The sequence below is a fragment of the Ursus maritimus genome, unplaced genomic scaffold (genome assembly GCF_017311325.1).
Source record: "Ursus maritimus isolate PB19 unplaced genomic scaffold, ASM1731132v1 scaffold_7, whole genome shotgun sequence".
Classification (NCBI taxonomy): Eukaryota; Metazoa; Chordata; class Mammalia; order Carnivora; family Ursidae; genus Ursus; species Ursus maritimus.
Window position 1 is genome coordinate 54,028,795 of NW_024426885.1, and position 24,302 is coordinate 54,053,096.

Below are 24,302 nucleotides of genomic sequence, written 5' to 3' on the forward strand. Positions count from 1 at the left end.
GAGCCCACCTGTGCCGGGGACGCTGAGCCTCCCCCCCAGGCAGCCAAAAGTGCCGCTGACGCTGCTCCCCGGGTCACGGGGCAGGCCCAGGAGCTGCTGGGAGCCGAGGCTGGCACTGTGCAGGTGCAGTAAGTGGGCATCCCGGGTGAAATCGCCCGAGTAAGTGCCGGCCGGCAGGACCCCCAGCAGGTCGGCCCCATCTGGCAGGCCTGGCGCAGAGCCGGTGGTGCCGGAGTTGTAGACCTTGATCTTGAGACTGGGCAAGGGGTCCAGCAGAGGTGAGTTGGTCATGGGGATCTTGTCGGCTGAGTCCTGCAGGGCATACATGGGCCCGCGGTAGACGCCAGCACTGGCCGTGAGGTCCGGAGGCGCGGACGGGTGCAGGAGCTGCGGGTTGTCTGCGGGGTTTGGGGCTATGGTTAGACCCAGCTGTGCCTCACTGGCCGGCTCCTGCCCTCTGCTCCTGCCGGGGGCCCTTCTGTTGCAAAATCCCACTCAAATGTCCAGCTGCCAAAGGCTCAAGGGCCATCCGCTGCAGGAAGCTTTGGGGACTCACCACCTGAGCTACTCCTTCCCTCTTCTCTGGGTCCACCAGAGCGTCTCTCTGATCTACACTCATCCAGTTATCTGCACAGCAAAGTCTAGAAAAACCTCCAGAGGGAGCAGGACCCCTGCTCTGGTCTGGCCGGTCTGGCTGGCTGCCATGCCCCTCTGGGTGCCCCAGGCTGCATCTGCCACCCGAGGTATGCCCGGTGCTTACTGGGCCTCGCAGTCTTGAAGTTGACGGGGTGGAAGCCACCAGTGAGGGCGGCGGATGAGTCGGTGATGTCCGTGTCGAAGTCCCGGCAGTGGCGGCGGTACACCACCACCCCCACCACCATGAGGACGCCCACGACGACGAAGGCGGACACCACGAGCCCCGCATACAGCGCCACGTCCCCCGAGGCCTCCAGCACTGCGGGCACAGGAGGGCTGCGTGAGACCCAGGTCCCGGGGCAGAGACCCAGGTGCCGGGACAGACCTGTGCTATGCTAGGTCCTAGTCAGAGCACCACCACGACTGGCCGGGGACCTCAGGCAAGCCTGAACCGCTCTGCGCTTCAGTCTCTGCCGAGTAAAATGGTCTCAAGTCCCCTGCCTTGCTTCCCTCCCGGTGCAGAAAGACAGGCAGAATGACTCGTGGTCAGTCCCAACAGTGAACTCATGGCTCACTGCTGAGAAAGAGACAAGGGCTGTGGCTCCGTCTGTCCTGCCCCGGCCAGGAAGTTAACTCAGGGCCCCACTGCAGCCTCAGCACATCCTCAGGCCGGAGGTCCCGGCTCCCAGAACTCTCTGCAAGCAGCTGTCCTGAGCTCAACTTGNNNGTGGGGGGGGGGGGGGGGGGGGGGGAGTGCAGGCGGAGAAGGAGCAGGAGGGGATGAGATGCAAGGTGATGGGGTGGAGAGGAGGTGAGCAGGCGGAGGGGCTCAGGGAGGCCACCCACGGCTACACTTCCCTCCCCCAGGTGGGGGGAGGCTGCCACACAGCTGCAAATAACTCCATCTGGGCCAGGCAGGCAGGTGTCAGGGTCCAGAGGCAGGGTCTACACGGCAGAGCCATCGAACCGCGCTTTCCACACGATGCATGTTCTGTGTCTGTGTCGTCCCACATGATCGCCACTAGCCCCGTGTGGCTAATCAACAACTAAAATGTGGCCGGTGTGACTGGGGAACTAAGTCTTTAAAATTGTATTATTACATTTTAACTAAGTTAATAGGAAGTTGAAAGAGCCACACGTGGCCAGTGGTTAGCACGCTGGGCAGCACACAGGCGGAGCCTCAAGACACCTGCTCTGCCCTCCTTTGTTTTGGGAGCGCCAGGAAGCACATGTCCCGTCTCCCCTCCTGGGGCGGGGGTGGCCCTCCGGAAAGTAGGCCTGCTTTCCCTGCCTGGACCCTACCAAGCCCCACTTCCCTGGTGCAGACTGAGACTTCGGGGAGGGGGAGAGGGGGTGGCTCAGGGCTGGTGGCTGCCCGCTTCTGCCACCTTCTGGCCCCATCTCTCCTCAGTGGCCCTCATTCTTAGGCTCCCCAGAGGATCCTGGCCCCTGGGACACCTGCCAGAGGAGGCCCTCAGGGTTTGGCTCTGCCTCCTGATGTTCTCCCTGACCGCTGTGAGCTGGGCCCAGGGCCTCGCTGCTGATGTGATGATTCTGGAATTATCTGGGAATTATGGCTCAATTACCACAGCCAATCGGCCCGAGCAGCTTTACCGCTCTCGAGCCGCCCCGCCCCTTGGGGCTGACACCGGGCAGCGGGTTTCCCGGAGAACCTAGGCCTGCTCTTGGGGGTACAGTAAGGGGCACGGGTTGACGGTGTGGGCCTGAGTGCTGGCTCTGTCACAGAGAGGAAGGCCGAGGGCACAAAGCTAAGAGCACCAGCTTTGGCCACATAACAAGTGAGGTTCAAATGCTGCCTGGATCCCCGGGTAAGCCCCTTCCTCTGACACCCATCTTCTCCCATCACGGGAGGGTCGGGACAGTGTCCTTTCTGTCAGCTGTGGGTCTGCCTGTCTGCATGTGACGGAGGCCGGGACGCGTGCAGCCCTAGGGGCCGGGGGACCCCATGGAGGGTTGGTGAGGGGCCACCTTCAAGTCTCCCTGCCCCCACCCTGCCCTGCAGCCCACACCCTGGAAAAGCCAGCCAAGGAGAGCCAGGGATCCCCCAGAGGAAAGAGGACAGCCATGAAATGGGACTTACGGTGGCTTTTGGGGTCACTTAGAGTTTTCTTATCTGTCGAGGGAAATAAAGGGAAAGACAATGACATAGATGGCGAAGAAAGGATGGTGGAGGTGACAGGAAACGCGCAGATGAGATGATGCACGTGGCGGGTGGGCAGAGGCCCCAGGGACTGCTCCACAGCAGCCGGCACCTGAGGCCTGGGGCGGGCTGGGGGGGCCCCCTCGTCCGCCTTGAGCCCCCACCCCGGGGAGGCCCCCGCCGTCCCAAGGACTCACTCTGCACGCACAGCCCGTCCGTGCAGTTCTTGGAGTCAAGCAGGGTCCCGCTGCAGTCTCGGCCTCCGTTCTGGGGTGGGGGCGCCATGCACTCGCGGCTGCGCCAGTGGGCGCACTCGGTGCTGCAGGCTGACCACTTGCTCCACTCCGTCCACGCTCCGTCCACTGCGGGGGCACGGCACACAGAGCGTGGGACAGCGCACGCGCGGTTAGGCCATGGAGCACAGCCACGGACCGCGCACGCGCACTACGGCAGGGGAGGGACCCAAGACACGCAAGGCACACGGAGAGATCCACCCCCGGCCACGCGGCCCTGTGCCAGCGCGGCCAGGGGTGCTGACAGGGACTCGAACCTGGCAAACACCCCGCATTGTTCACACAAAAACCTGAGCCAGGACAAAACCAGGCATGCGAGGGCCCACAGACAGGGACGCACAGGGTGAGGCGAAGACGAGAGGATGAGAGGACCTTTGCAGGACTAGGGGTGGCGGTCAAGATGTGTCTAGCTCAAGGGCAGGAGCACAGGCTCCTCTGACCCCGGGCAGCGCTGGGACCCCAGCCCTGGAGGCCGACACCGAAAGCCCGCAGCCTGGAGGGCAGAAGAGCCCACCCCTCAGACGGCAGCTCAGAGCCTCTGTCTGTCTCTCCAGCAGCCGGCATCCTGTCCGGCCTGCTCCGCCGGCCGCTGGCCCCAGGACAAGCACCTTCCGCCCCCCACCGTGCAGGTGGAGTGGCCACCCTGAGTGCGGCAGCCGCCACAGCACAGAAAGCAGGGCTGGAACCGGGGTGGGTAGGATGCCAGCCGGCCTGTGGCCTTACCTGGGCACACGGTGGTGCAGGCGGTCTTCTGGAAGGCCTGGCCCTCACAGAAGGCGCCTCCATTGAGTGGGGCCGGGTTGGTGCAGGTCCGGGTGCGCTTCTGCCAGCCACGGCCACAGCGGTTGGAGCAGGGCGACCACTCTGCCCAGCTGGACCAGCCCCCGTTCACTGCAAGGGCAGCGGTGTCACCTCCTTGGCCTGGCTCTGCGACCTGTGGGCTGCTAACCCCATCTGCATTCCCGACGAGGCCCTTCTGCGGAGGCCTGGCCTTTCCTAACTGGACCCCTCCCTGCTCTAGCACTGGGGACAGATCTGGGCTGCAGCTGCCAGCACCAGAGGGGCCCAGTGAAGTCACGGTCTACTCCCAGCCTCATTGCACAATGGCAAACGTAGGTCCGGAGAGGGCTACGCTTACCCAAGGTCACCCGGTAACGGAGGACCTGGGACTGGAACCCCATATAGAGTTCTTTCTACCACACTCGAGGCATCTCAGCTATGGCTCTGCCCCTCCCACCCAAGGGAACAGCAAGGAATAGCCCACAGGCCTGGGCGGCGGTTCCTCACTCTGCTGGGACACCAGGCTTGGGTATGAAGATACTGATGGGGCCCCGTTCCAACCGTCAGCCCAGGAGTGCCTGACTTGACCGCTAGCTTTGCTGTGTGATCTTGGGGAAGGGACCTGCCCTCTCTGGGCCTCAGCCTCCCAGCTGCCCACCAGGGTCCTGCTGGCCTCCTGGGTAGGACGCGGGGAGGTGGGCAGATGGCCCAGGCTCTCCCGTGCCCCTGGCTAGGCTGCCCCCTGTGGGCCTGTACCGTAGACGGTGACGGTGGCCGTGGTGCTCCGGCGCTTGGCTACGATGTTCTTGGCCACACAGGTGTAGTTGGCCGTGTCTGACAGGCGGGCCTGGCGGATGATGAGGTTGTGGTCGATGGTGAGCAGGAAGTTGGTGTCCTGGGTGGGGTCGATGATGTCCTCGTTCTTCAGCCACTCCACCTGCAGGAGTGCGGTCGGGGGGCGTGAGGGCCTGGTGCCTACTCACCTGCATCTTGGGGAGTGGGTCCCCTGTGGGGGGGGAAGGGAGGGCGGCCATAACCAGGACAGCAGTTCTATCCGTGTAAGCCCACGGCGGTGACGTGGTCAGGCAGGCCCTCCACGGGCCGGGCACTGTGCAGGGCAGTACGGAACCCAGGGGTTGTGACAACCTCCCACCAGCTGGACGGCCTCAATTGCATCAAACGTAGGGCAGCATTTATTGGTATCTACCCCACAGGGCGGTTACGAGGATTAAATGAGTTAGTATGGAAAGTGGAGAATAGTACTTGGCTCCCCATAAGCACAAACTTAGCATTAGCTGGTAGTGTATGACTTCACCATTAAGGCCAAGGCCACGTGGGGTGCATCCGCGCTCAGACCCACGTATTATGAAATCCTTTGGTGTCCATAAGCTGGGACTTTGGCTTCTGGGTGGGGAAGGAGGATTGGGCCACAGGCACTTCCCTTGCAAGAGACTGAGCCCGTGGCCTGCCCAAGTAGCCCTTGGGGATCTTGCCCCAGCTCTGCCCCAGCCCTCGGGGTTATGCCTGTGGACGGCCCGGCCCGGGTCTAGCACATGCTGAGTTCTGCAGAGGTGACAGTTCCCTTCTCTGTCTCAAGTCTCTATATTCCCATCTATGAGATGGGGAGAGCTCTGGGAGGCTGAGACACTGTGGCTGGTAGTCAAGACCATGCCTGGCTGTTCTCTGCTGTGGCTAGTATTCCCCTTGCCCCCGCTCACCTCAGCCACAGGCACCCCCTCTGGTGGGCGGCACTGCAGGAGAACCTCCTGGTCCAGGGCCACTTCCTTGCCCAGAGGCTCCTGATCGAAGTTCTTGCGCAGGTCTGGGAGAAGGACGAGGGGTCACCAGGCACAGTGAGGCAAACCGAAGCCTGAAGTGCCCCACTCAGGCCACTAGGTGGCAGTGCACACCAAGGGAATGAGCTCAATGTAGAGCATCTCCTCTTCTCCAAAGTGGGGGCCTCACTGGGTGGAGTTGGGGGAACAGGTTTCCCTCCCTGACTCTGGGATCCTAAGCACATAACAACCCAGGACGGTGAGGAAGCAGGCAGCTCCCTTATACAGAAGTAGGTGAAAGGGGCCGTTAGAAATCCCGAGGCCAGAGGTGGCCCAGGTGCTGGGTCTAGGAGCTTCTTCTGAGTGGGCACCCATGGGCCCTGACATCTCTGACGGATGCCCCCACCGAGGATGAACTTCCTCTCCAGGGGGCACAGGCAAGGGGAAGGGGCCCGGAGCAGCAGGGTGGGGGTGTCGGGACGGCGTACATGCGATGCGGACATAGGCCCGGCGACTCTTGGTGGTTCCAGCAGAGCTCCAGGCCACGCACTGACACCAGTAATCCTCCAGCCCGAACAGCTCCTCCACCTGCTGCCGTGACACCTCGATCTGGACCTCCCGTACCCGCAGGCCTGAGAGGGGGACACGGGTGTCAGCAGGGGGCAGGTCTGAGGCTGGGAAGCAGGGACATGGCACCGGGACATCGGTCTCTCTTCTGCCAAGTGCCTCCCATTTCCATCTATTTCCCTGGCCTGAGCCGCCACCGCCACTCCCCTGGAGACTGCCCCTGTGCCATCCACGTCCTGCCCTAAAGCCAGTGTGTGCTCTTCAAAAGGCACAAATGCCAGGTCACTCCCCTGGTCGTGCCTCCAGTGCTCACAGCACAAAGACCTCGACCCTCCACATGGCGAGCAGGACCTACACCGTCTATCCGCTATGGCCTCACGGGGCATCTCCCCCCCAGCCGCAGGGCCTTTGCACACCCAGTTCCCTGCCTGGAACTCTCTTCTGTTCCCCCTGTGCCTGATGGACTCCCCGTCACCATCAGCTCTGGGTCGGGCTGCACTTCCGGAGGGAAGGCCCCTCTGACCCTGCACCCCCCCACCCACTGTCAAAGTACCACACTGAGCATGACTGGGCTGTGCAGTTCTCTTTCCCTGCCCAGCCTGGTTTCCCCACAGCACTGACCACTCTCTGGAACTGTATCCTCTATGGATGTGGTCATGTGTTAATTATATATTTCCTGCAGGAGAATAAAGCAGGGCTTTGCCCTGTTTACTGCTGGAGCCCAGGACCTGGCACAGAAAAAGGGGTTCCACAAAGATGTGAAGAGAGCATGTGGCCTCTCTCTGGTTAGGAGCTGGCGCTGGTGGGAGGCCCCTCTTCCTGGGAGCCCTCCAATCTCTCAGTAGCTCCCTGCCAGGGCCTGGAGGCCTCTCCAGATAACTGGTCCACCAGCCGGCCCAGAAAGGATCAGTCACTCTTCTGCCAACCCTCGACAAAGCCTCTTAGGCTCAGAAAAGGAGTGAACCCTTCTGGATTAGGATGCCCATCCACAGCTCCTCCCCAAAGCCTGTGGGAGGACTGCGAGGCCTCCTCCTCCAGGAAGACCTTCCTGACTACCCCCATTTCAGAATCCCTAAAGCTGCTCCTCCCTGCCATGTGTCCCAGCTCATCCTCTCATGCTTACACGTGGGTTCTGACAAGCCCCTCGAGGGCAGGCCTGTCAACTGTACACTCTGTGGTACTGTGGCCCGGTGGTCAAGTAGGGTTGGATGGCTGGGCAGGTCTGAATCCTGACCCAACCTCACTCCCCAGCTGTGTGACGGTTCCCTCAGTTCCCTCATCATAGTAAGACACTCGGAGTAAACTCTAAATGAAGCATGACAATCACTCCACCAAGCACCCAGCCAAGGCTGAGCACAATCTACTCTGGAAGGTCCCTTGGATCTCATCCAGCTCCTTCCTTCCACTTGTGAAGAAACAGAGGCTGAGCGGGCTGGGGGCAGGCCCGAAGTCCCCCCTCAAGGTGCCAGCACAGCCAGATCAGCTATTGGCGCCTTGCCCTGATTAGAGCTCTATTCCCAAACGCATGATGTCTTTGGACCTCTCCTAGCGAAGTCCATTGCCTTAACTCTCCTGGGTCATGGGGTAGGATGGCCTTTGCACTAGGAGCCCAGACAGTGAGGAAAACCCCAGGGATCTAAATGGGAGGGGGCTGGGGGTCTGCCATCGGGGAGCACCAGGACGGAAGAGGCTTCTTCTGGGGGAGTGGCTCTGCCTGCTCGCAGTGGCTGCCCGGAGTCCTGGCTCGACAAGCGATGCTGTGTGGCCCAGGCCAGCACAGCCGGGACCTCCGCCCCTCATTCACCAGGCTGTGAAACTGGAAGTGGGGGGCCCTCTCCCAGGGGTCATCCATCCGGAAGCACGCAAAAGCTGGACAGACAAATCATCACCCAGTGGGGCTCACCACCTTGGTGACGGTCACCAGCAGACAGAGAGGGGACAGGGACCTTCAGTCTCCCAGACCTGGGCCTCAGCACCAGGTATCCCCCCTCTGGCATCAAGGCGACCTAGCAGGGCTTGGGCTGCTTTGCCCCAACCTGGCATGAGCCGCTGAGAGGAGGCTCATCTTGCCTCTTCTGGCCCCCAACTGTCATCCTCTGCTCTTCCAGGGCCTCTGAGAGTGCCAGGGTGGGGAGCAGGAGACTAAGGTGGAACCAGCCATACCACCGCCAAGAGAGGGCCCACAGGACTGCGGTCTATCCTTTGTCGCTAATGCGGACAAGAGTGCCCCAATTTCTGGGGCTGGCAGGGGAGCGCCTGGTAGCAGGGGAGTAGGAGCCATGCTGTTACTATTACTCGTAAATGCAGGGTTTGTGAGAGGCCCCAGCAGGGTACACCATCCCCCTGCTCGGTCTGGACCCCTACAACTGACCTCCGGAACCAGGCCAGTGGGGCTCAGGGGGACAGAGAAATAAGGACAGGTTTCAAGAGGAAAGAGGCCAAGAAAAAGCCAGAAAGAGGATGGAAGAAATGGGGTTTACTGAGTGCCTGCTAGGTCCTGGCACTGTGCTCAACACTGTGCAGGCCCCACCGTGTTCCACCCCCACCCGGACCTTCTGTTAACATCCCAGTTTACAAGGAGAGGAAGTGGGGCTCAGAGAGGGTGAGGGACTTCCCAGAGTCACAGAGTCAGAGAATGGGGGCAGCGGGGGTATGATTCTTTTTTTTACATTTTCTTTTAAAAATTCCTTATTTTATTTTAGTTTTTAGACTTTGGGGGAGCATGAGACTCCAACTCTATTTTCTAAAATTCTTTCACCAAAATGTTGGTAAAAAATATATATATATAATATATAACCTAAAACTTACCATTTCAACGTATACAGTTGAGTGGCATTAAGTACATTCTGGGGTATGGTTTTAAGCCTGGGTGGTTCTGAAATCTGCGAGCTTTTCACAGAAAAATAGAAGTTGGAAGGAGGGAGAAAGGAGAGAGAGTGAGAGAGAGTATGTGGAGGGGGAGACAGACATGCGGAAGAAAGACGGACAGAGAGAGACAGGGGTGAGAAGGGAGAGGCGGGAGAGACAGAAGGAAACAAGAGAAGGCTGAAAAAGGAGGGAGAGAAAAATGAGGGAAGAGGTGGTAGCAGCAAAACCAAAGGTGAGGGGGGCTGTGGGGCCAAGGGCCCCCAAAACCCTGGCCCGGCTGGGGCTGCCTGACACTGGCCACCTGCAGGTCACCAGCAGCGGCGGTGGCCCCACGGGCAGCCCCCTCCCCGGCCTGAGCCCTGGAAAGGACCCCTGAGGGGCCTGGGGAGACAGAAGCCCCCACCTGGCCTCGGAGGCACCGCTGGGGGTGCCCGGGACCCAGGAGTCCTGGGGTGACCAGACGAGTGGGGCAGGCTCACCCGTGGCCTCATCCAGGCCCTCCTGCGTGACATGCTCATTCTGGCTGACCCACTCGCCGTTGCACTTGAAGTAGATCTGCGTGGCGGGGAAGGCGCGGCAGCGCAGCTCCACCGGCTTGTTCTTCACGATGTAGGCGTCCTGTGGCTCCTGGAGGAAGTGGGGCAGGGGCTCAGCCGGCGCCGACGGGAAGGAGTCGGGGAGCACCTCGCTGCCAAAGTCCGTGCCTGTGGAGGGAGGAAGGGCTCTGTGAGGCTGCAGGCTAGGAGCAGGGGTGGGCGGCTGGAGACCAGCCGGGATGCCCTCTGTGACCTGGGCAAGGTCTGGCACTCCTGGGGGCCTCAGTTTCCCTGTCCCCCCCAGCCCTACAGAGCTTGTGTTTTGGAGCCAGTCCTAGCTCTCTGATCCTGCGTGATTCTACTTCTTTACAGATAGAGATGTCAGGGGGCCCGGAGAGCTGCAGTGACCCATCTGGGCGAGGATACCCCTCTAGCCCTCCCCCGTGTCCCCTGCACTGGACCTACTGAGCCTCCTTCCAGTTGCCCACGGTGATGTCACAGGACGTGAAGGGCTGGAATGGGGCTGAGGCCCGAGCACAAAGCAGACCAGCTCTGCCTGGAAGCCACAGCTGCCCTTTGCAGCCCCGGCCAGCCAGGCTGGTGGACATGGGGAGACAAGCCAGGACCCAGAGAGGCGTGAGGTGGGGTGAGGGGGGTGGCTGCACCGGACCTGGATTCCTCGGTGCTTCGCCCCCGGCACGGCCTCCTTCTCCAGGATGCCCAAGGCAGGCCGCAGCACGGAGGGGGAGCCCACTTCCCCAGCAGCCTTTACACAGAGCCTCCCCTCTGGGCTGGGTCTCTGCTGCACTCCTTAGCCTTTCCCACCTCAGCCAAACCCACACCTTCTACCCTAACAACAGACTAGAAAACTGCAGAGCCTGGGAACGCAGACAGGCTGTGCCTGCAACCATGTCCTCCCCAACAAGGGGCCAAATGGGAAGCCTGGCCCGCCGGCCTCCCGGGAAGAACAGTGCCTCACGAGGTGAGACAAACAGGAAGGGAGAGGGGCCCGCCACTACCAGCGCTGGCAGGGAGGGAAACCAGGCCCGGCCAGCCTATTGGTTCGCCATCCACTCAGGAAAACTGACTTTCCAACACCAAGCGCCAAACGATCAGGTGGCTGCGACAAGCGGTGGGGGGCTCACTGCAGGGGTGCGCACCTGCCCAGCCCCTCACGGCCAGCCACGGCCTGCCACTGTCCCAGCACCCCAGTCCCTCTAGTAGGGTGGGGTCCTAGGAGGCACTCGTCCCCCAACCCAGGAGGCTACGATGGGACATGCTTGGCCCTAGGGAGCCCCCTATGTGCAAAGGGGCCAAGGGACTCTGCATTCTCCAATGAACAAACATGCCATCTCTTTGTGGACCGGAATCTCCTGCTAAGACTTGGGGTGGGGGTGGGGGTGGGCGTTCAGGGGCTCTGAGAACATGCAGAGGTTGTCACTGGCTCCAGGCACTGGGTCCTGGGTGTGTGTGTGTGTGTGTGTGTGTGTGTGTGTGACCTGTGGGAGCAAAGGGGAAGCCAGCAAGAAGGTGTGAATCGAGCTCCATCTAGCATGTTCTGTGTGACCCGAGGACAGCCCTTAAACTCAGAGCTTGTTACTTGTCTCTGAAGATGGCAGGGAGGTAAACACCCTCCCCTGGGCTGTTTTGAGGACCACATGAGCTAGAAAAGCATGAGTGCCCAGGAGGGCCAAGCACATAGTAGGTGCAAGTTGTTGCGTGAAAATGCCAACTAACGCTCGCCTCACATTGGGCACTGCGTTTTTGGTACTTTACACAGTCAGTTTACTTAACCCCTGCAGCAACTCTGTAAGGTATTTATGTTAGTCTTTGGTTTATATGTGGGGAAACTGAGGCTCCAAGAGGTGAAGCAACTTGCTCTAGGGCACAGAGCTCGCAAGAGGCAGTGCCAAGGCCTGAACCCAACAAAGAGACCCCATTGTCTGGGATGCTGCCCAGGACTCCCCCCTGCCTGCCACTGGAGTAACTCCCAGTGAGTGTCCCCGCATCTGAGAATCCTGATAGATCCTGACGCCAGCCAGGATCCCACAACTCCAAGAGCGCTGTCATGAAAGGCTCAGCAAGGCTGCAACCGTCCTTGTTTTGAAACTGAAGACTGTCCGCGTGGGGTAACGACCGACTGAGGCTCCCTGGCTCATGGGCAGCTAAACCGGCAAGAGCACTGAGGATCCCAGGGCTTCTCCACACGCACTTCCCTCTGCCAGGCAGGGAGACGCCTTCTTTGTAGGTAGAAGACTGGTGGCCCCTAGGGTGTGGGCACTGGGGCAGTTGATGGCAAGATAAAACAGTGCCCAGGGAGCTGGACAGTGTCGCCCAGGGGGCTGAGAGCTGATGGAGCCGGGGGGCATGTGGGCAGCAGAGCAACTGCAAGGCTCCCCCCAACCCCCGCTGCCAGCCCCCCTGCTTCAGTCTCAAGCCTGGGGGTGTGAGGCAGGGTGTAGGCTTTAGACTCAGCCACCTCTGGGTTTGAAGTCGCCCTTACCGACCTCAGGCACCTCATCGGTGAAATGGGGGGACCAGGCCTCCCTCTGGGGGGGTGGCAGCCACCAGAGAAGGTGCATGGGAGCCTGTGGGTCCAGGCACCTGCTAGCTCTCCCTTCTAACCGTGCGGCCCCCGGCCCCCGGGTGACGGCTGCCTGGGCTCTCTGTGGCACTGCAGGCTGTATTTATGACTTTGTTCTATAGCCCTAATGCGGCTCATTTATAAAGCAGGCGCAGACGCGGCGGAGGAAAGTAAACACGAGACATCCATTAGTGCAGCAGGGCCCGCGTCTGGCGGCCCCTGGCCCCGCCCTCCCTGCCCCAGCCCTCCTCTCCACCCTGGCACAAAGCTCCTCTCTGGCCTTGGCAGGGATGCGGCTGGGGATCCTCATCGATGCCTCTCCGGCCTGGCGTGCAGGGTGGCTCTCGATGCAGCTACTGCCCGGTTGCAACGTCCCCGCCCCCCAGGCGTCTTGGACTCGGACTCTGCCAGGAGACCAGAAGGACCAGGTCTGACCTGAGAATTCCTCCCCAGGCGGACCACCGGCAGACTACGTGCTTGCCTGGCATGTAGCAGGTGCTCGGTGAACGCAAATTAAATAAAAGCGGGGCGGGGTGGGGTGTGCTGCTAGGGCCTGGGGAACAGCTACACTGGGCCCCCGCCCTCATCAGCGGACGCTTCTTCTCCTTAGCTTGGCCACTCGCAGTTAAGGGAGGCTCCACAGACGTCCCGGGCCTGCCCTGCTGGGGCCAGCCTGGAGGAAGAGGAGTGATGGCGTTTCAGGGTTCCCAGGGGGCTTCCTCTGGCCAAAGCTTTCCTCTGAACTCAAAGAGAGTCCCGCACCAACCCACACACAGCTTCCTAAACTTCTTTGGTCTTTAGTGTCTTGGTAAGTTTTACCCCAAGGCCAAAAGAAATTCCTAGTGGTTTTATTTATTAGTTAGATACAAACAGCGTGTGTGTGTGTGTCCCCTAACGACTTGGTAGCCATTTGAAAAAACAATACCCATAAATTGAAAGAAAAAATCAGATCCGTATTCCATTCCTAAAGAGTCACAGTGACGAGTCTTGGGGGTGTGCACATGGCTTGGGCACAGCTCCTCAAGTCCTGGAATCAGACTGCCCCCCGACTGTCTGTCTCAGAGTACTTCCAAATGCCCAAATCCCACCTTTGCAAAGACAGGATGCTCTGTAAAGGACAAGAGTGTGACACGATGTTGAAATGGAAAGCTGTCTTGAGCCAACAGCTTGTGGCAGTGTCTGGCAGCTGTTCAGCACGGCTGCCTTTCCTGGAAGATGAAAAATTTCCCATAGCACCCCTGGGAATGTGTGCAGCACCCTGGGGTGCTTTGGCACACCGTTTGGGAACCACAGCCCTATGCATTAGGTAATATCATTATGCCCCTACTACAGACGAGGAAACGGAGGCCAGGAGAGATGAAGTAACTGGCACAGTGCTATCCAGCCAGTAAGCAGCAGAGAGCGAGGGAGCAAATCCAGGCACTCGCATACCTGAATCTGACTTCTGAATTAGAATTGGCATTTGCTTCTACCATGTGGCAGGTACTTTAAATATTTTGCCCAATTTATGTCCCACAATCCCCAAGGTGAGGATTATCTTCCCATTTTCCAGATGAAGACATGGGGCACCCAGGGACTTGGCCCATGACAAGGTCACCTGGCCAGCGGGAGGAAGGGCCAACTCTCTCCATCCCCCATTGCCCTGGCTTCACTACAGCTCTTTTCAGAGGAGACTCAAACCCCTGAGAAGAAGCCCCAGCGGAGGACAGCCTGCTCCTGCCAGCTGGTGCCGGATCCGGACTTCCTGCTGGTGGGAAAATGCCTCACATCGAGTGTGTTTTCCCAACAGCATCTCATTTAAGATGCAACCTGCCTTTAGAGCCACATACACGAGTGGCCCGGCTCTCCCAGATGAAGGCAGGAGGACGCGTCCTCGCACAGATGTGACCGCAGACGGTCACACGCGGGAAGACGCCAGGAGCTCTGGGTGTGCACCCCGGCTGGGGACTGGCGCTGCTGTCGGCCTTCCGCTCGAGCCTCACAGCCCCCATCTGTAAAACCAGACGTTGGTGGAGCTGATGTCTCCAGCCTTGCTCTGGCTCGGTCACCTGGAGCCTGGAAGGGGCCTGACGTGGAATCTGTCAGCGGAGGATGGTGTCCTACTAGGTCCATTTTTAATTCCTGAAGCGAATTTCCTTCAAGTGCGGTCACCTTTTTTGCCCCTGTTACTCCTCGCTCAAAGGCCCGCACAGACTGTGGTTGGACGGCACAGTGTGGGGGGAGCCTGGGGAGGGAGGGGAGGCACTATTGACTGTTGGGCTCTCCCAACCAGGCCCAGGCCCTTCCACCCCAGGCCTCAGCTCACGAGGGCCACCAGCGCCTCCAGGTGGGACCCCTTGAGGGCGCCGTTGAAACCCTCGCTTCCAATTTGCCTACGGCCGCATGACGGTTCTTGTCGGGTGGGGTGGCGTGAGTGTAGATTCACAGGAAGAGGTCGCTGTAAGGGCCGTCTTGTACAGCACCCCCATGCACTCCATCCATCCTTCACTCACGTCCCTCCAGGGACAGGCAACTCGCAGCTGCTCTTCTCAGCTAGGTTCTCCTTTGAACAGATCTAACAGAAAAGTCCTTCTTACTTTCAACTGAAATGTGCTGTCCAAGGTTCCAACCATTGCTACAATTTTAACCTCTGAGGTTCGACAGAAGAGTGTTTCTTCTGGAGTGCGGAGCTGCCTTCCCTGGCCTTCTGGCCTTGCTTTCAAATATTCACGAGACACAGTTTTGCACCCCCTCACCGCCAACCTGGCTTCCTCATGGACACGTTCCATTTTGCTCCCAACCCCCTTTAAATGTGGGGAGGAGAGGCGACCAGGGTGGGGTCTGGCAGGCCTGTGCCTGCTTCTGGCGGCTCCAAGGTTCCTTAGCAGTTTTGGTGGCTGCACTGGAGAGCAGGGAGCACGAGGCACCATCCTTGGTGTCTCCCACGGTGTTCAGGACTGAGGAACGGGCCTCTAGTAGGGGAGTGGAGACTGCTGGACGGCGCCGGGAGCCCAAGCCCAATCCCACCTGCCAGGAGGAGCTGTGCTGGGTTAATGCTCCCTCCCGGGGGCTGGGCCTGGGCAGGGCCCAGTGCGGGGACACAGGCTCCCACCTGGCAGAGAGGAAGTCAAGGCCATAGGCTTGCTTCCGAGGTGCCAGAATCCAAGCCACTAGAATAAGCAGGAGCCAGGGCCTTGGGAGGTGAAGGAAGTGGCTTCAGGACAAAAGCGAAGAAACTACATTCCGGAGCCACCCCTGAGAGGAGCGAGAAGCTAAAACTACAGCATTCAGACGTTTCTGAAGGGGAGACTCCCACCAGACACTCAGGGAAGCCAGAGGGCTTCTGCTTCCCTTCCAGGGACTGTGAGAGGAATGGGTTCGAATCCCACTCCGCCACCGAGACCTCGGGACGGTTGTTTTCCCTCTTGGGGCCATCTATAAGAAAGGGGAGAAGAGGCAGAAGCATAGAAAGTCACAGTCAGAGGGGCCTGGAGCCCTGCCTTCCACCAGCTCAGAGAGGGAAAGTGACTAAGCAACATCACACAGCAAGTCAATAGCCAAGCCGGACCAGAGCGTGGTTTCCGCTTCGGGGCTGAAGAGGGTAGACAGCACGGCCACGCCAGGGCTGGGGGCACATGTGTGGTCTCTGTATTCCCCCTGCCTGGGATGGAAACTCATGGCCACCCACCTCAGCCGGGCTGCCTCTGGTCTCACCCAGGGCAGAGACCTCAGCACGAGGCCGCAGTGGTTTGGTAGCGAGGGCCTTGACACCCCCACCCGCTGTTTGTGTCTCCAGGTGGGCGACAAGGCCAGCCCTGAGACCCCTGGGCTCAGCTGCAGGAGGTGGACCTCTGTAGCTGAGCCGGGCCGTGCGTCTCCAGGGCTGGCGTTGAGGCGGTGCCCGCGCAGACAGGGCAGGGCTGGGAGGGGAGAGGGGAGCAGGCGGGAGGTGAGGGAGGGAGAAACACCCCACGCTGGGCACATTCATCATCAGCAATCACAGTCTCTCCAGCCCCTGGACGCGGGCTGATTCTTGCCAGACTTGATCTCCCACCGCATGGAAAATCTCCTCCATTCACTGTGAGGCTGATGTGCTCAGTGGGGGGTGTGGAGAGTGGGGGGAAGGAGCCCACTTATTATTATGTTTTAAAAAACACATAAACCCCCCATGGAAGGACCCCTCCCTGGATACAAAGCCCTTCTTCCATCTGGCCCTGGTTTCTGGCGGCTGTGGGGTTCAGGCTGGGGCCCCCCTCAGAGACTGTTACAATGGCCGTTACTGATGACAAATGGGGGCTGGCGGGCTTGGGGGACGCTGAGTTACTCCTAACAAAAGAGGCCCCTTGCACAGCCCTTTTCCCATACCCTCTGTAGACCCGCCTGTGCCCATGACATCACTTCCTGTGCTGGCCCCAGGAAGTGGCCTCACCGTGATGGCCAGCTGTGGCAGGAGCCTGCATCCTGAAGGGGGGTGTCTGGCTGATCCTGAGAAATGTCTCCCCTGGGAGGACTCAGGGGCAAGCGAAGGAGCTGATGCGAGGCTGGCGATGAGACCCCAGGGTGGGCACTGAGTCCTGGAATGGAGCCTGGGCCCCATTTTATTGGGGGCCACATGACTTACAAAGTCAGGAGGGACACTGCAGTTACTGGGCCTACCCTCAGACTCTCAGTGGTGCCTGGGGAGGCTGCATTCCACACCCAAGAGTCCAGACCCTCCCCCCCACACACACTTTTCCTCTAGCCACTGGACTTCCTCAGCCTGGGCCTCTCTAGGGCTAATTTTTGGTGGCTCCCCTTCCAAGCCCCACATCCCAGGGTGTCACTAGGTCTGGAGGCTTGGGCCCTAAGGAGGGGGCATTCTGCATCCCCCTCTTCTCTGCTCAAAGACCTCCTATGCATCTCATTCCAGATAATAACCTTTTACCAACACGCAGTGGGCTAACGAACATCACCAATACAACAGCCCTGCGAAGTAGGTGTTCCATTTCACAGAGGAGGAAACTGAGGCTCAAGAAAATAAAAGGACATGCTCACCCCTAATGAGAAACCCAAAGCTCTTCTTGTTAAGCCACAGGCCTCCTTTGGCCCACAATGCCCCTGAGGGATTAGCAGGGGTAGCTATTTTCCTGCTCATTTTGCAGATGAGCAAATAGAGTCCAGAGTTCACTAGCTTGCTGGAGGGGAAGAGGGTCTTGGCGCCCTCACCCCAGCACCTGGCCTCCCTACCTCTGTGGGCCTGACAAGTCCCAGACTTGTTCTGGACGCCCCAGCCAAACAGAGATCCATCCTAGCCTGGAGCGACCTGTTGCTAGCCTGGAGCAGCCCCCAAGACGTCACACGGAGACACACACAGGCTCACAGCAGCAGACACACGCAGACCCCACCCGTAGTCACAGGCCACCACCCTCTCCCCGGGATCCCCTTGGCTAGACTGGGAGAGTGACTCCTTTCTTAAGGCTGTTTATGTCAGTGCTCTAAGGCTATGGCTGTGGCTCGGGCCCCTGGGGGACCCTCTATTTTATATGGTCATCTCTCCTCCATTCAGAGTTGGGGTGGGGTGCGTCTGAGTTGCTCCAGTCCTAGCCAGGAAGGCCAGGGAGGCCTGCCTTTCCCTCCCCAAGCCCGTGTCCTCCTGCTGGGGCCTCCTCACGGTGCTCCCCACCTCCCTCCTTCCCCCTCCAAAACACTCTCCTCACAGTGGCCGGAGCCACCCTGTGAACAGAAATCCGTCTCCCCCTCCTGCTTGCACCCTCTGACGGCTGCCGTTTGCACCTGGAATCAAGTCCCACCCAGCACCGAACGCTTTGACTTCAGAGGCTCACCCGTCATCACTGAGCTCCAAGCCCCCTGGGTGTGTTTGCTGCCCCTTGAACATGCCTCCTTTATTCCCACCACAGGGCCTTTGCTGTTCTCTCCTGGAATGCACGCGCGCCGCAGGCCCATCTCCCTGCACTCCCGAGGCGACTTTCTGTCCCCGAGATCTCAGTGCCACCTGCCCCTCCCGACTGAGGCCCTTCCTGACCGCCCCGCGTACACTGATCCTCCTCTGCTCTCCCCCGTGCCACCCCCAGATTGTCCTGGGGTGGGTTTTTGTTGTTGTTGTTTTGTCTGTTTTCCTTGACAGTGTTCAGCTCTCTCTGGAATACCTCCTTCCTGTATTTGATTGCTTGCTGTGTCTGGACAGGTCTGCTCTCTGGAAGGCAAGCTCCTGGAGAACCTGGCAATCCTGTTTGCTTGTTTAGCTGGGCCTACCGGGGATGCAGGACTTCTTCCAACCCCTGGGGTGGCAGGTGGAGGTGGAGGGAATGGCCAGAGGGGATGCACACAGGTTGGGCTGACCTGAGCCCTGGAAGGCAGGCCCCTTGGAAACTCGATCCCATAGGACACTGCTAACCCATGGAACCTCAGAGATCATCATATCCTTGTCCTCTTGGATGGAGAGCAGAGAGGGTGTGGCCTGGCCTCAAAATCACACAGCACCCGAGCAGCAGAGACTGTAGAGAAACTGGCCTCTAGACTCCCAGGGCAGAAGGAGGCCTTTATTTTAAAAATACTCCTTTTCCTTCTATTGAAAACACTTTTTCCCCCTTTGCCTTTTCTGATGACAATTTAGGAAGAAATAAGAATGAAAATAAAACCACCCATTCCCACCCACAGTTTATCAGAATTAACACGGGGCATTGGTCCTCTCAGACTTTTATAGGCAGGACCCGTATTTTGCTACTGACGTGCCACCACGTACAGCTGCATATTCTGTTTCCCTTGCAAGGCCCGTAACTGAAGACTTTGAAACCACAAGCCAAATGCACGAGGCATTCTCTCTGGCGCTCAGCACAGTCCCACAGGTCGGCTGGGCTGACTGCCCCCGGCACAGCATCCCGGGTCGCGGGAGAAGCGACAGTTTGCAGAGCCAGTGCAGGGAGCCACTGGGCAATTGCATCAGGTTGGCTTGCCACACTTGGACCTGGGCAGGAAGATGCCCAGGGTCTGTCCCTGTCTTCCGGAAGTGAAAAAGCCCATAGGTATAGCCTCTGGCTCGGGGGCTGCCTGGTGGGGCAGGGGTTAGGCCCTGCTACCCTTCCAGACCAGGTGTCTGCATGCCCTCCTGCGAGGTCCAGGGTCATGCCTGTTCTTAGAGTGCCCCGAGGCACAGATTTCCTCTCCTTCCCAGCGCCATGCTCTAGGGCTGAACAACCCCTCCTTGAAAAGGGGAGACAAGCGCCCACACACTGCAAAGCAGAAAATCGGTCGATCCTTGCCTGCCTGCCGCCCTCAGCACCGTCATCATGCCTGGCCAGACCGTCCCCCAGTGCTGGTTGTGGTCCACCTGGCAGGCACCAGGAGGCAGCTCAGACTCTGGGCTACAGGGCCCTCAGACCTGAGTCCAGGCCCTTCACTTCCAGAGAAGAGCAATGACTTGTCCAAGGGCAAACCGCCAGTCAGTGGCTGCAGCAACCCTAGTGTCCGGGCATCATGTTCGCACAAAGGGAACCACAGCAGAGCCGGAGAAAAAGGGGGCAGGCTTGGCCTTTGCCAATCTGGGAAATGGGGCCTGGGACAAAGGAGGAGGGATGAACAGAGCTGGAGGTGGAGTCACGGGGAGAGGGACAGAGAAGAGAAAACTGAGAGCGCCAACAGTGGAGGGCGAGGGGAGCAGTGCGGGGGCTCCTTGTCCTATTCCGAGCCTGGAATCCACCTGGGTTTGCGCTCAGGCCCCGAGAGCGAGGGCAGGTGGTATCCAGCCCTGGTCTTCATCTGCTCTGCTCTTCTGCGAGGCCAGGACTGGGTTAAGGTTCCATGGGCCCCAGAGGAGACAGACCTTGTAGACTCGGGCTCCCAGGGGTTGGAGTAACTGGGCTCAGCTCACAGAACAGGTGGGAAGCAAAGCTGGGCTGGAAAGTGGGCATACTGGCACTCAGCCAGTGCTCTTGCCCTTGCCTCTCTCTGGTTCCCCTCCTCTGGTGGGGAAGACCCTGGCCCTGGTCTTGGGTGAACAGCTGAGTTGTCAGCGCTGGAGATATGGGGAAACAGGTGCCACAGGCCAAGGGGAAGACCCACCTGGCTGCTCAGGCACCCCTCGAGGGAGACAGGTTGGTGGGCAGGGGCTCACCCCACTCTTTCATTCATTCATCAGACGTCCTCATCTCGCCTTGATCACACTATGGTAGGGCCTTGGAGAGCTCTGGCCAAGCTTCATTTACACCCACGGGAAGCTCGCAGCAGAAGTTCAAGGTTAAGGATCCCACATGTTGACTCTTAGACTCCTGATCCGTCGGCCTCCAGCCTAGCCCCACAGTGATGCCCCTCTGCCTGTGAACCCACCATCAGTGCATAAATAAATCTACAGCTGTGTCTGTAGCTCCCTCCTTCTCAGTTGGGGAGACAGCCCACCTCCTCCAGGAAGCATGCCTTGACTGCTTCCACCTCGATTACTGGAGGGAGTGCTCATTATAGGCCCCTATAATCCCTTGTATTTCTCTTGGGCTGAAACCCATGGTGCTGTCATTGGCTCGTGAAGCAACCCTGGGTGAGCCACTTCCCTCTGGGCCTCAATCTTGCCTTCTGGGAAATGGGGCCACTTTGACTTGCTTCACCCCCCTAGGGTTGTCAGGAACATCAAGGTCAGAAGTGTGAAACTATTTTGCCAGGTGGGCAGCCTGGTGCTCTAAGTTTTATTACTGCTTTTTTGCAGTAAGAAATGGTGGCTGTGCCTTCCTGGGGCTGCCAGGTTCCCTGGCTGACATCTTGACCAATAGCTCTAGGGTTTTCCTCTGGGTTTGAGGTGCCGGCCCGGTGCCCCACTCCCCACCCTGTCCCAGCGTCCCAGCCACTGTCCCGGCCCACTCAGTGATGACCCACTCAGTGATGACATGGAGCTGCAAAAGGCTGATGCAAGCTGGAAGGAGGGAAGGAAACAGACTCGAGTGGGGCAGGTGGAGCTCCACCCCCAGCCCCGTGGGACTCCCAGCCCTGCTCCTGCCTGCTTGTTTGTACCTGCTGATGTAATCGCTGGGCCTCCTTGGCTCAGGGCTCGGCCTGCTCACCTTGACCTCTGAACCGGAGCCAGAGGAAGTGGGAGACGGCAGGTGCCCAGCCCCCGCACGCCATGACAGGGCTCTTCTCTGGGGGCGGGGACAGGTAGGGAGCAGTGCAGCTGGGCTCCGGGGAGAGCAGAGGGGAGGAAAGAGCCTGAAACACAGCATGGAGAAGAGCACGGGAGGAAGCAGGACCTGGGTCAACCTCAGCGCTGTCACTCTGTCACTTCAGGGGAGTTGTCCGATGGCTCTGAGCTTGTTATGTGACAGCCCTCAAAGCGTCAATCTTCTATGCATTTCTCCAGGGGGATAAAGAAGTCAGGGGGAAAAGAAATAGGGGAGAAGTGTGGCTTCTCCCCTGCGGAAGGAAAACACCAGAATGGTTCCTGTGTGACAGGGCCAGCTGCCTCACCTCCTGGGGCCTTGGGTTATCTGTAAAACGGACACAACAATATCATGAGCCCAACTGAGCTCACTTCTCAGAGATGCTTGAGGCCAGAGGTGTGAAAGTGCGACATGACACTAAGGCATGTGGATAGCTCAGGGGACCTGGAGACAGTGGTGGGAGGGTTCTCTCCAGGAGCCCGGGGGTGGGGCTGTGCTCTCCGCCTGGCCTGGCCCCAGGAGCCTCCTCTTGGGGAGGAAGGCATGGATGAGGAGTGCAGGGTTCCCCAGAGATCTCCAAGGAGCCTTCAAAAACACGCAGGTGGTGAGGACAAGAGCCAAGACACACTCCTGGAAACTGCAAGGCCACCTGTGTACAGCTGAGGGCCCTGAGCCCAAGAGCCCAGGGTCTGGAGATGGCCCTGTCTCCAGACTCATTCTCAAACCTGGTTTCCCTGGAGACCCCTTTGCTCTTTCCCTGAGAAGGAGGAGGAGAAAAGAGCCTCACGCAGTTCATGTGTCTCTTTGGTTAACACTGAAGGTTCCTGAAAGACGGGGAGCGAGCCCGGGGGGGGAGGAGATGTCCCTCTCAGCTGCCCTCGACCCCGCAGCCCCAGGATAATGGGGTTATCTTTGGTTCTGCTAGGTGGCTCTGGAGGGAAAGCGGCACTCCAGCTGGGATTCATGGGCTTCCATGGCCACACAGACCCACCCTCCCTTTCCCATGGCCTTGAGTCATAGCAGGTCACATGGGGAACCAGTAACAACTGCCGTTTCCAGGCCAGCGCGCTCCTGGACTTTAGGCAGAGCACCTGGCGGACAGCATCGAACCAAACACGGCCAACGACCTTTGAGGCAGGTACTCTTCTGAGGATCCCCAGTTTGTGGGTAAGGAAACTGAGGCACAGAGAGGCTAGGTAACTTGCCCAAGGCCACAAAGCAGGGTTGTTGGCCCTTGTATGCGCATCTCCCTGACTCTAAGCCTTACTCATCAACCCCCATGGCAGCCGTTCTCGAACTGCAGCACGCGCCAGCACCCCCTGCGGCCTTCCTCCTCCACCCCCAGGCCCCCCCTCAGCAGGTCCACGGTGGGGCCTGAGAAAGAGCGTTTCTCACACATTCCCAGGTGTTGCCGCTGGCCCACTGCTCTATGCTCTCTTGCCTCCCAACAGGAAGACAAAACACCCAGCACACAAAACGGTGATTGATGGAGTCAGCTCCCTTTCCCTGAGCTTCTATGATTCAGCCGCAGACCTTTCAAAAGGAGCCCGAGGAATCACATGGCAGCATGGGGCCGGCCCCCTTCGCTTAAATGGGCTCCGGTGTGCGGCAGTGAGGATAATGACAGCCGTCCCCTGCACCCGCGTCCTGGCCAACTCCTTAGCCTCTCGGGGCCTCAGTTTCCTTATCTGCAAAACGGGAGGATGAACACATCATACGCCCAAATCGCTCAGAGTAGGGCGAGGCACATCAAAAGGGCTTATTGAGCCTAAACTGTGTTATTGTTTTTATTATTATCATTGTCACTATGCACATCATCTATATTGTCTTTCCAACAACCCTGGGAGGTTGCTGTAACCCCACCTCCATTGTTCACCTGAAGTCGCTCGGTGGGATAAGGAACTTGCCCGTCACCAGGTGGCGGCGGCGGAAAGATCTAAAGCCAGGTTTGGGAGCCCAGTGGCAGGACCTGTCCCCCGCGAGCAAAGAGAGATGCCTACTTCCTCCAGGAAGGATGGAGAGTTATTTTCTTATTTACGTTTCTTACACTTCCTTCTAGACGGCCCCCCCAGCCCAGGGTGGAACAGTGTCACTGCTGAAGGGAGAATGTCTCCAATAGGAATCCAGAGCTGTGTCAGCCCCCATGCTTGGGGGCCTTGGCCAGCCAGACCCCTTCCCTCCATCCCCACCCCATCTGTCCCCTGGTCTGCTCCTCCTTACTGGGCACCCTCGAGGTGCAGGGGATGGCTCAGCATTGGCTGGTCCAGCCCCTGAGAAGGGGATGGTCACATGCTTCTCCGGAGACCCTTCTGCCCCCACGTCCTCTGGGATCGCAAGTTCAAAACAATAGAAGCTTCAGGTTGCCCTTGATGTAAAGGTTTAGTAGGTGTCTAATTTTAGCTGAGAAATACTCGGCATTTTCCCAGCCGCCGCCGCTGCCGCACTCCATGCTGGACAAATGGCCTTGGTTTTCCTCCCCAATTGTTCTCGGCTGGGGGGCTCGGGGCTGACTCCAGCTCAGGACAATTGCCTTTGTGTCTGCTTCCGGGTGGCTTGTAATCACTCAGCGAAGAGAACGGGACAGGCTGCAGTTCTCAGCCCAGAGCTCTCAGCCCGAGCTCTCTGGCTCCTACGCCCATCCCGGCTGTAGGGTCCTCGCTTTACAGTTCAGGGTGTCCCCAAAATGTGGTATTTAAACAGGACTTGCTGGTCACAGCCTCCTCAAATACCCAGGGGCGGTGGCAGTGAAGGAGGGCTGTGGCCTACGGGGGCCTCCCAGTGGACAGACGGGATGCCAAGACCCAGAGAGGGTGTGACTGGCCTGAGGTCACACAGCACTCTGGCAGGGCTGGGCCTAGACTGGCGGTCCACAGTCAACAGCCCGGCACTCTGTGCACCACAGGCAGGAGCAATCCCACTGCTGTCTATGCTTCCAGCCAGCGTGGGGACACCTCAGAGCATCAGATCCCAAACTGTAAGCCTC

At 59.3% G+C, this 24,302-nt stretch overlaps 1 protein-coding gene across 1 annotated transcript in view; it reads right to left on the minus strand.

Moving 5' to 3' along the window:
* The window catches only part of UNC5B (unc-5 netrin receptor B), a 34,881-nt gene extending 12,163 nt beyond the window's left edge, over positions 1 to 22,718 (minus strand). The window contains exons 1-12 of the mRNA XM_040623782.1: positions 22,595 to 22,718; positions 21,627 to 21,646; positions 21,224 to 21,368; positions 9,560 to 9,784; positions 6,134 to 6,277; positions 5,589 to 5,692; positions 4,627 to 4,807; positions 3,814 to 3,981; positions 2,995 to 3,159; positions 2,738 to 2,770; positions 761 to 955; positions 9 to 398 (exon numbers count right to left, since the gene is read on the minus strand). Coding sequence (XP_040479716.1) covers positions 9 to 398; positions 761 to 955; positions 2,738 to 2,770; positions 2,995 to 3,159; positions 3,814 to 3,981; positions 4,627 to 4,807; positions 5,589 to 5,692; positions 6,134 to 6,277; positions 9,560 to 9,784; positions 21,224 to 21,368; positions 21,627 to 21,646; positions 22,595 to 22,718 — 1,894 coding nt within the window. The remainder of the gene's footprint in view (positions 1 to 8; positions 399 to 760; positions 956 to 2,737; positions 2,771 to 2,994; positions 3,160 to 3,813; positions 3,982 to 4,626; positions 4,808 to 5,588; positions 5,693 to 6,133; positions 6,278 to 9,559; positions 9,785 to 21,223; positions 21,369 to 21,626; positions 21,647 to 22,594) is intronic.
* Between the last annotated feature and the right edge of the window lie 1,584 nt (positions 22,719 to 24,302).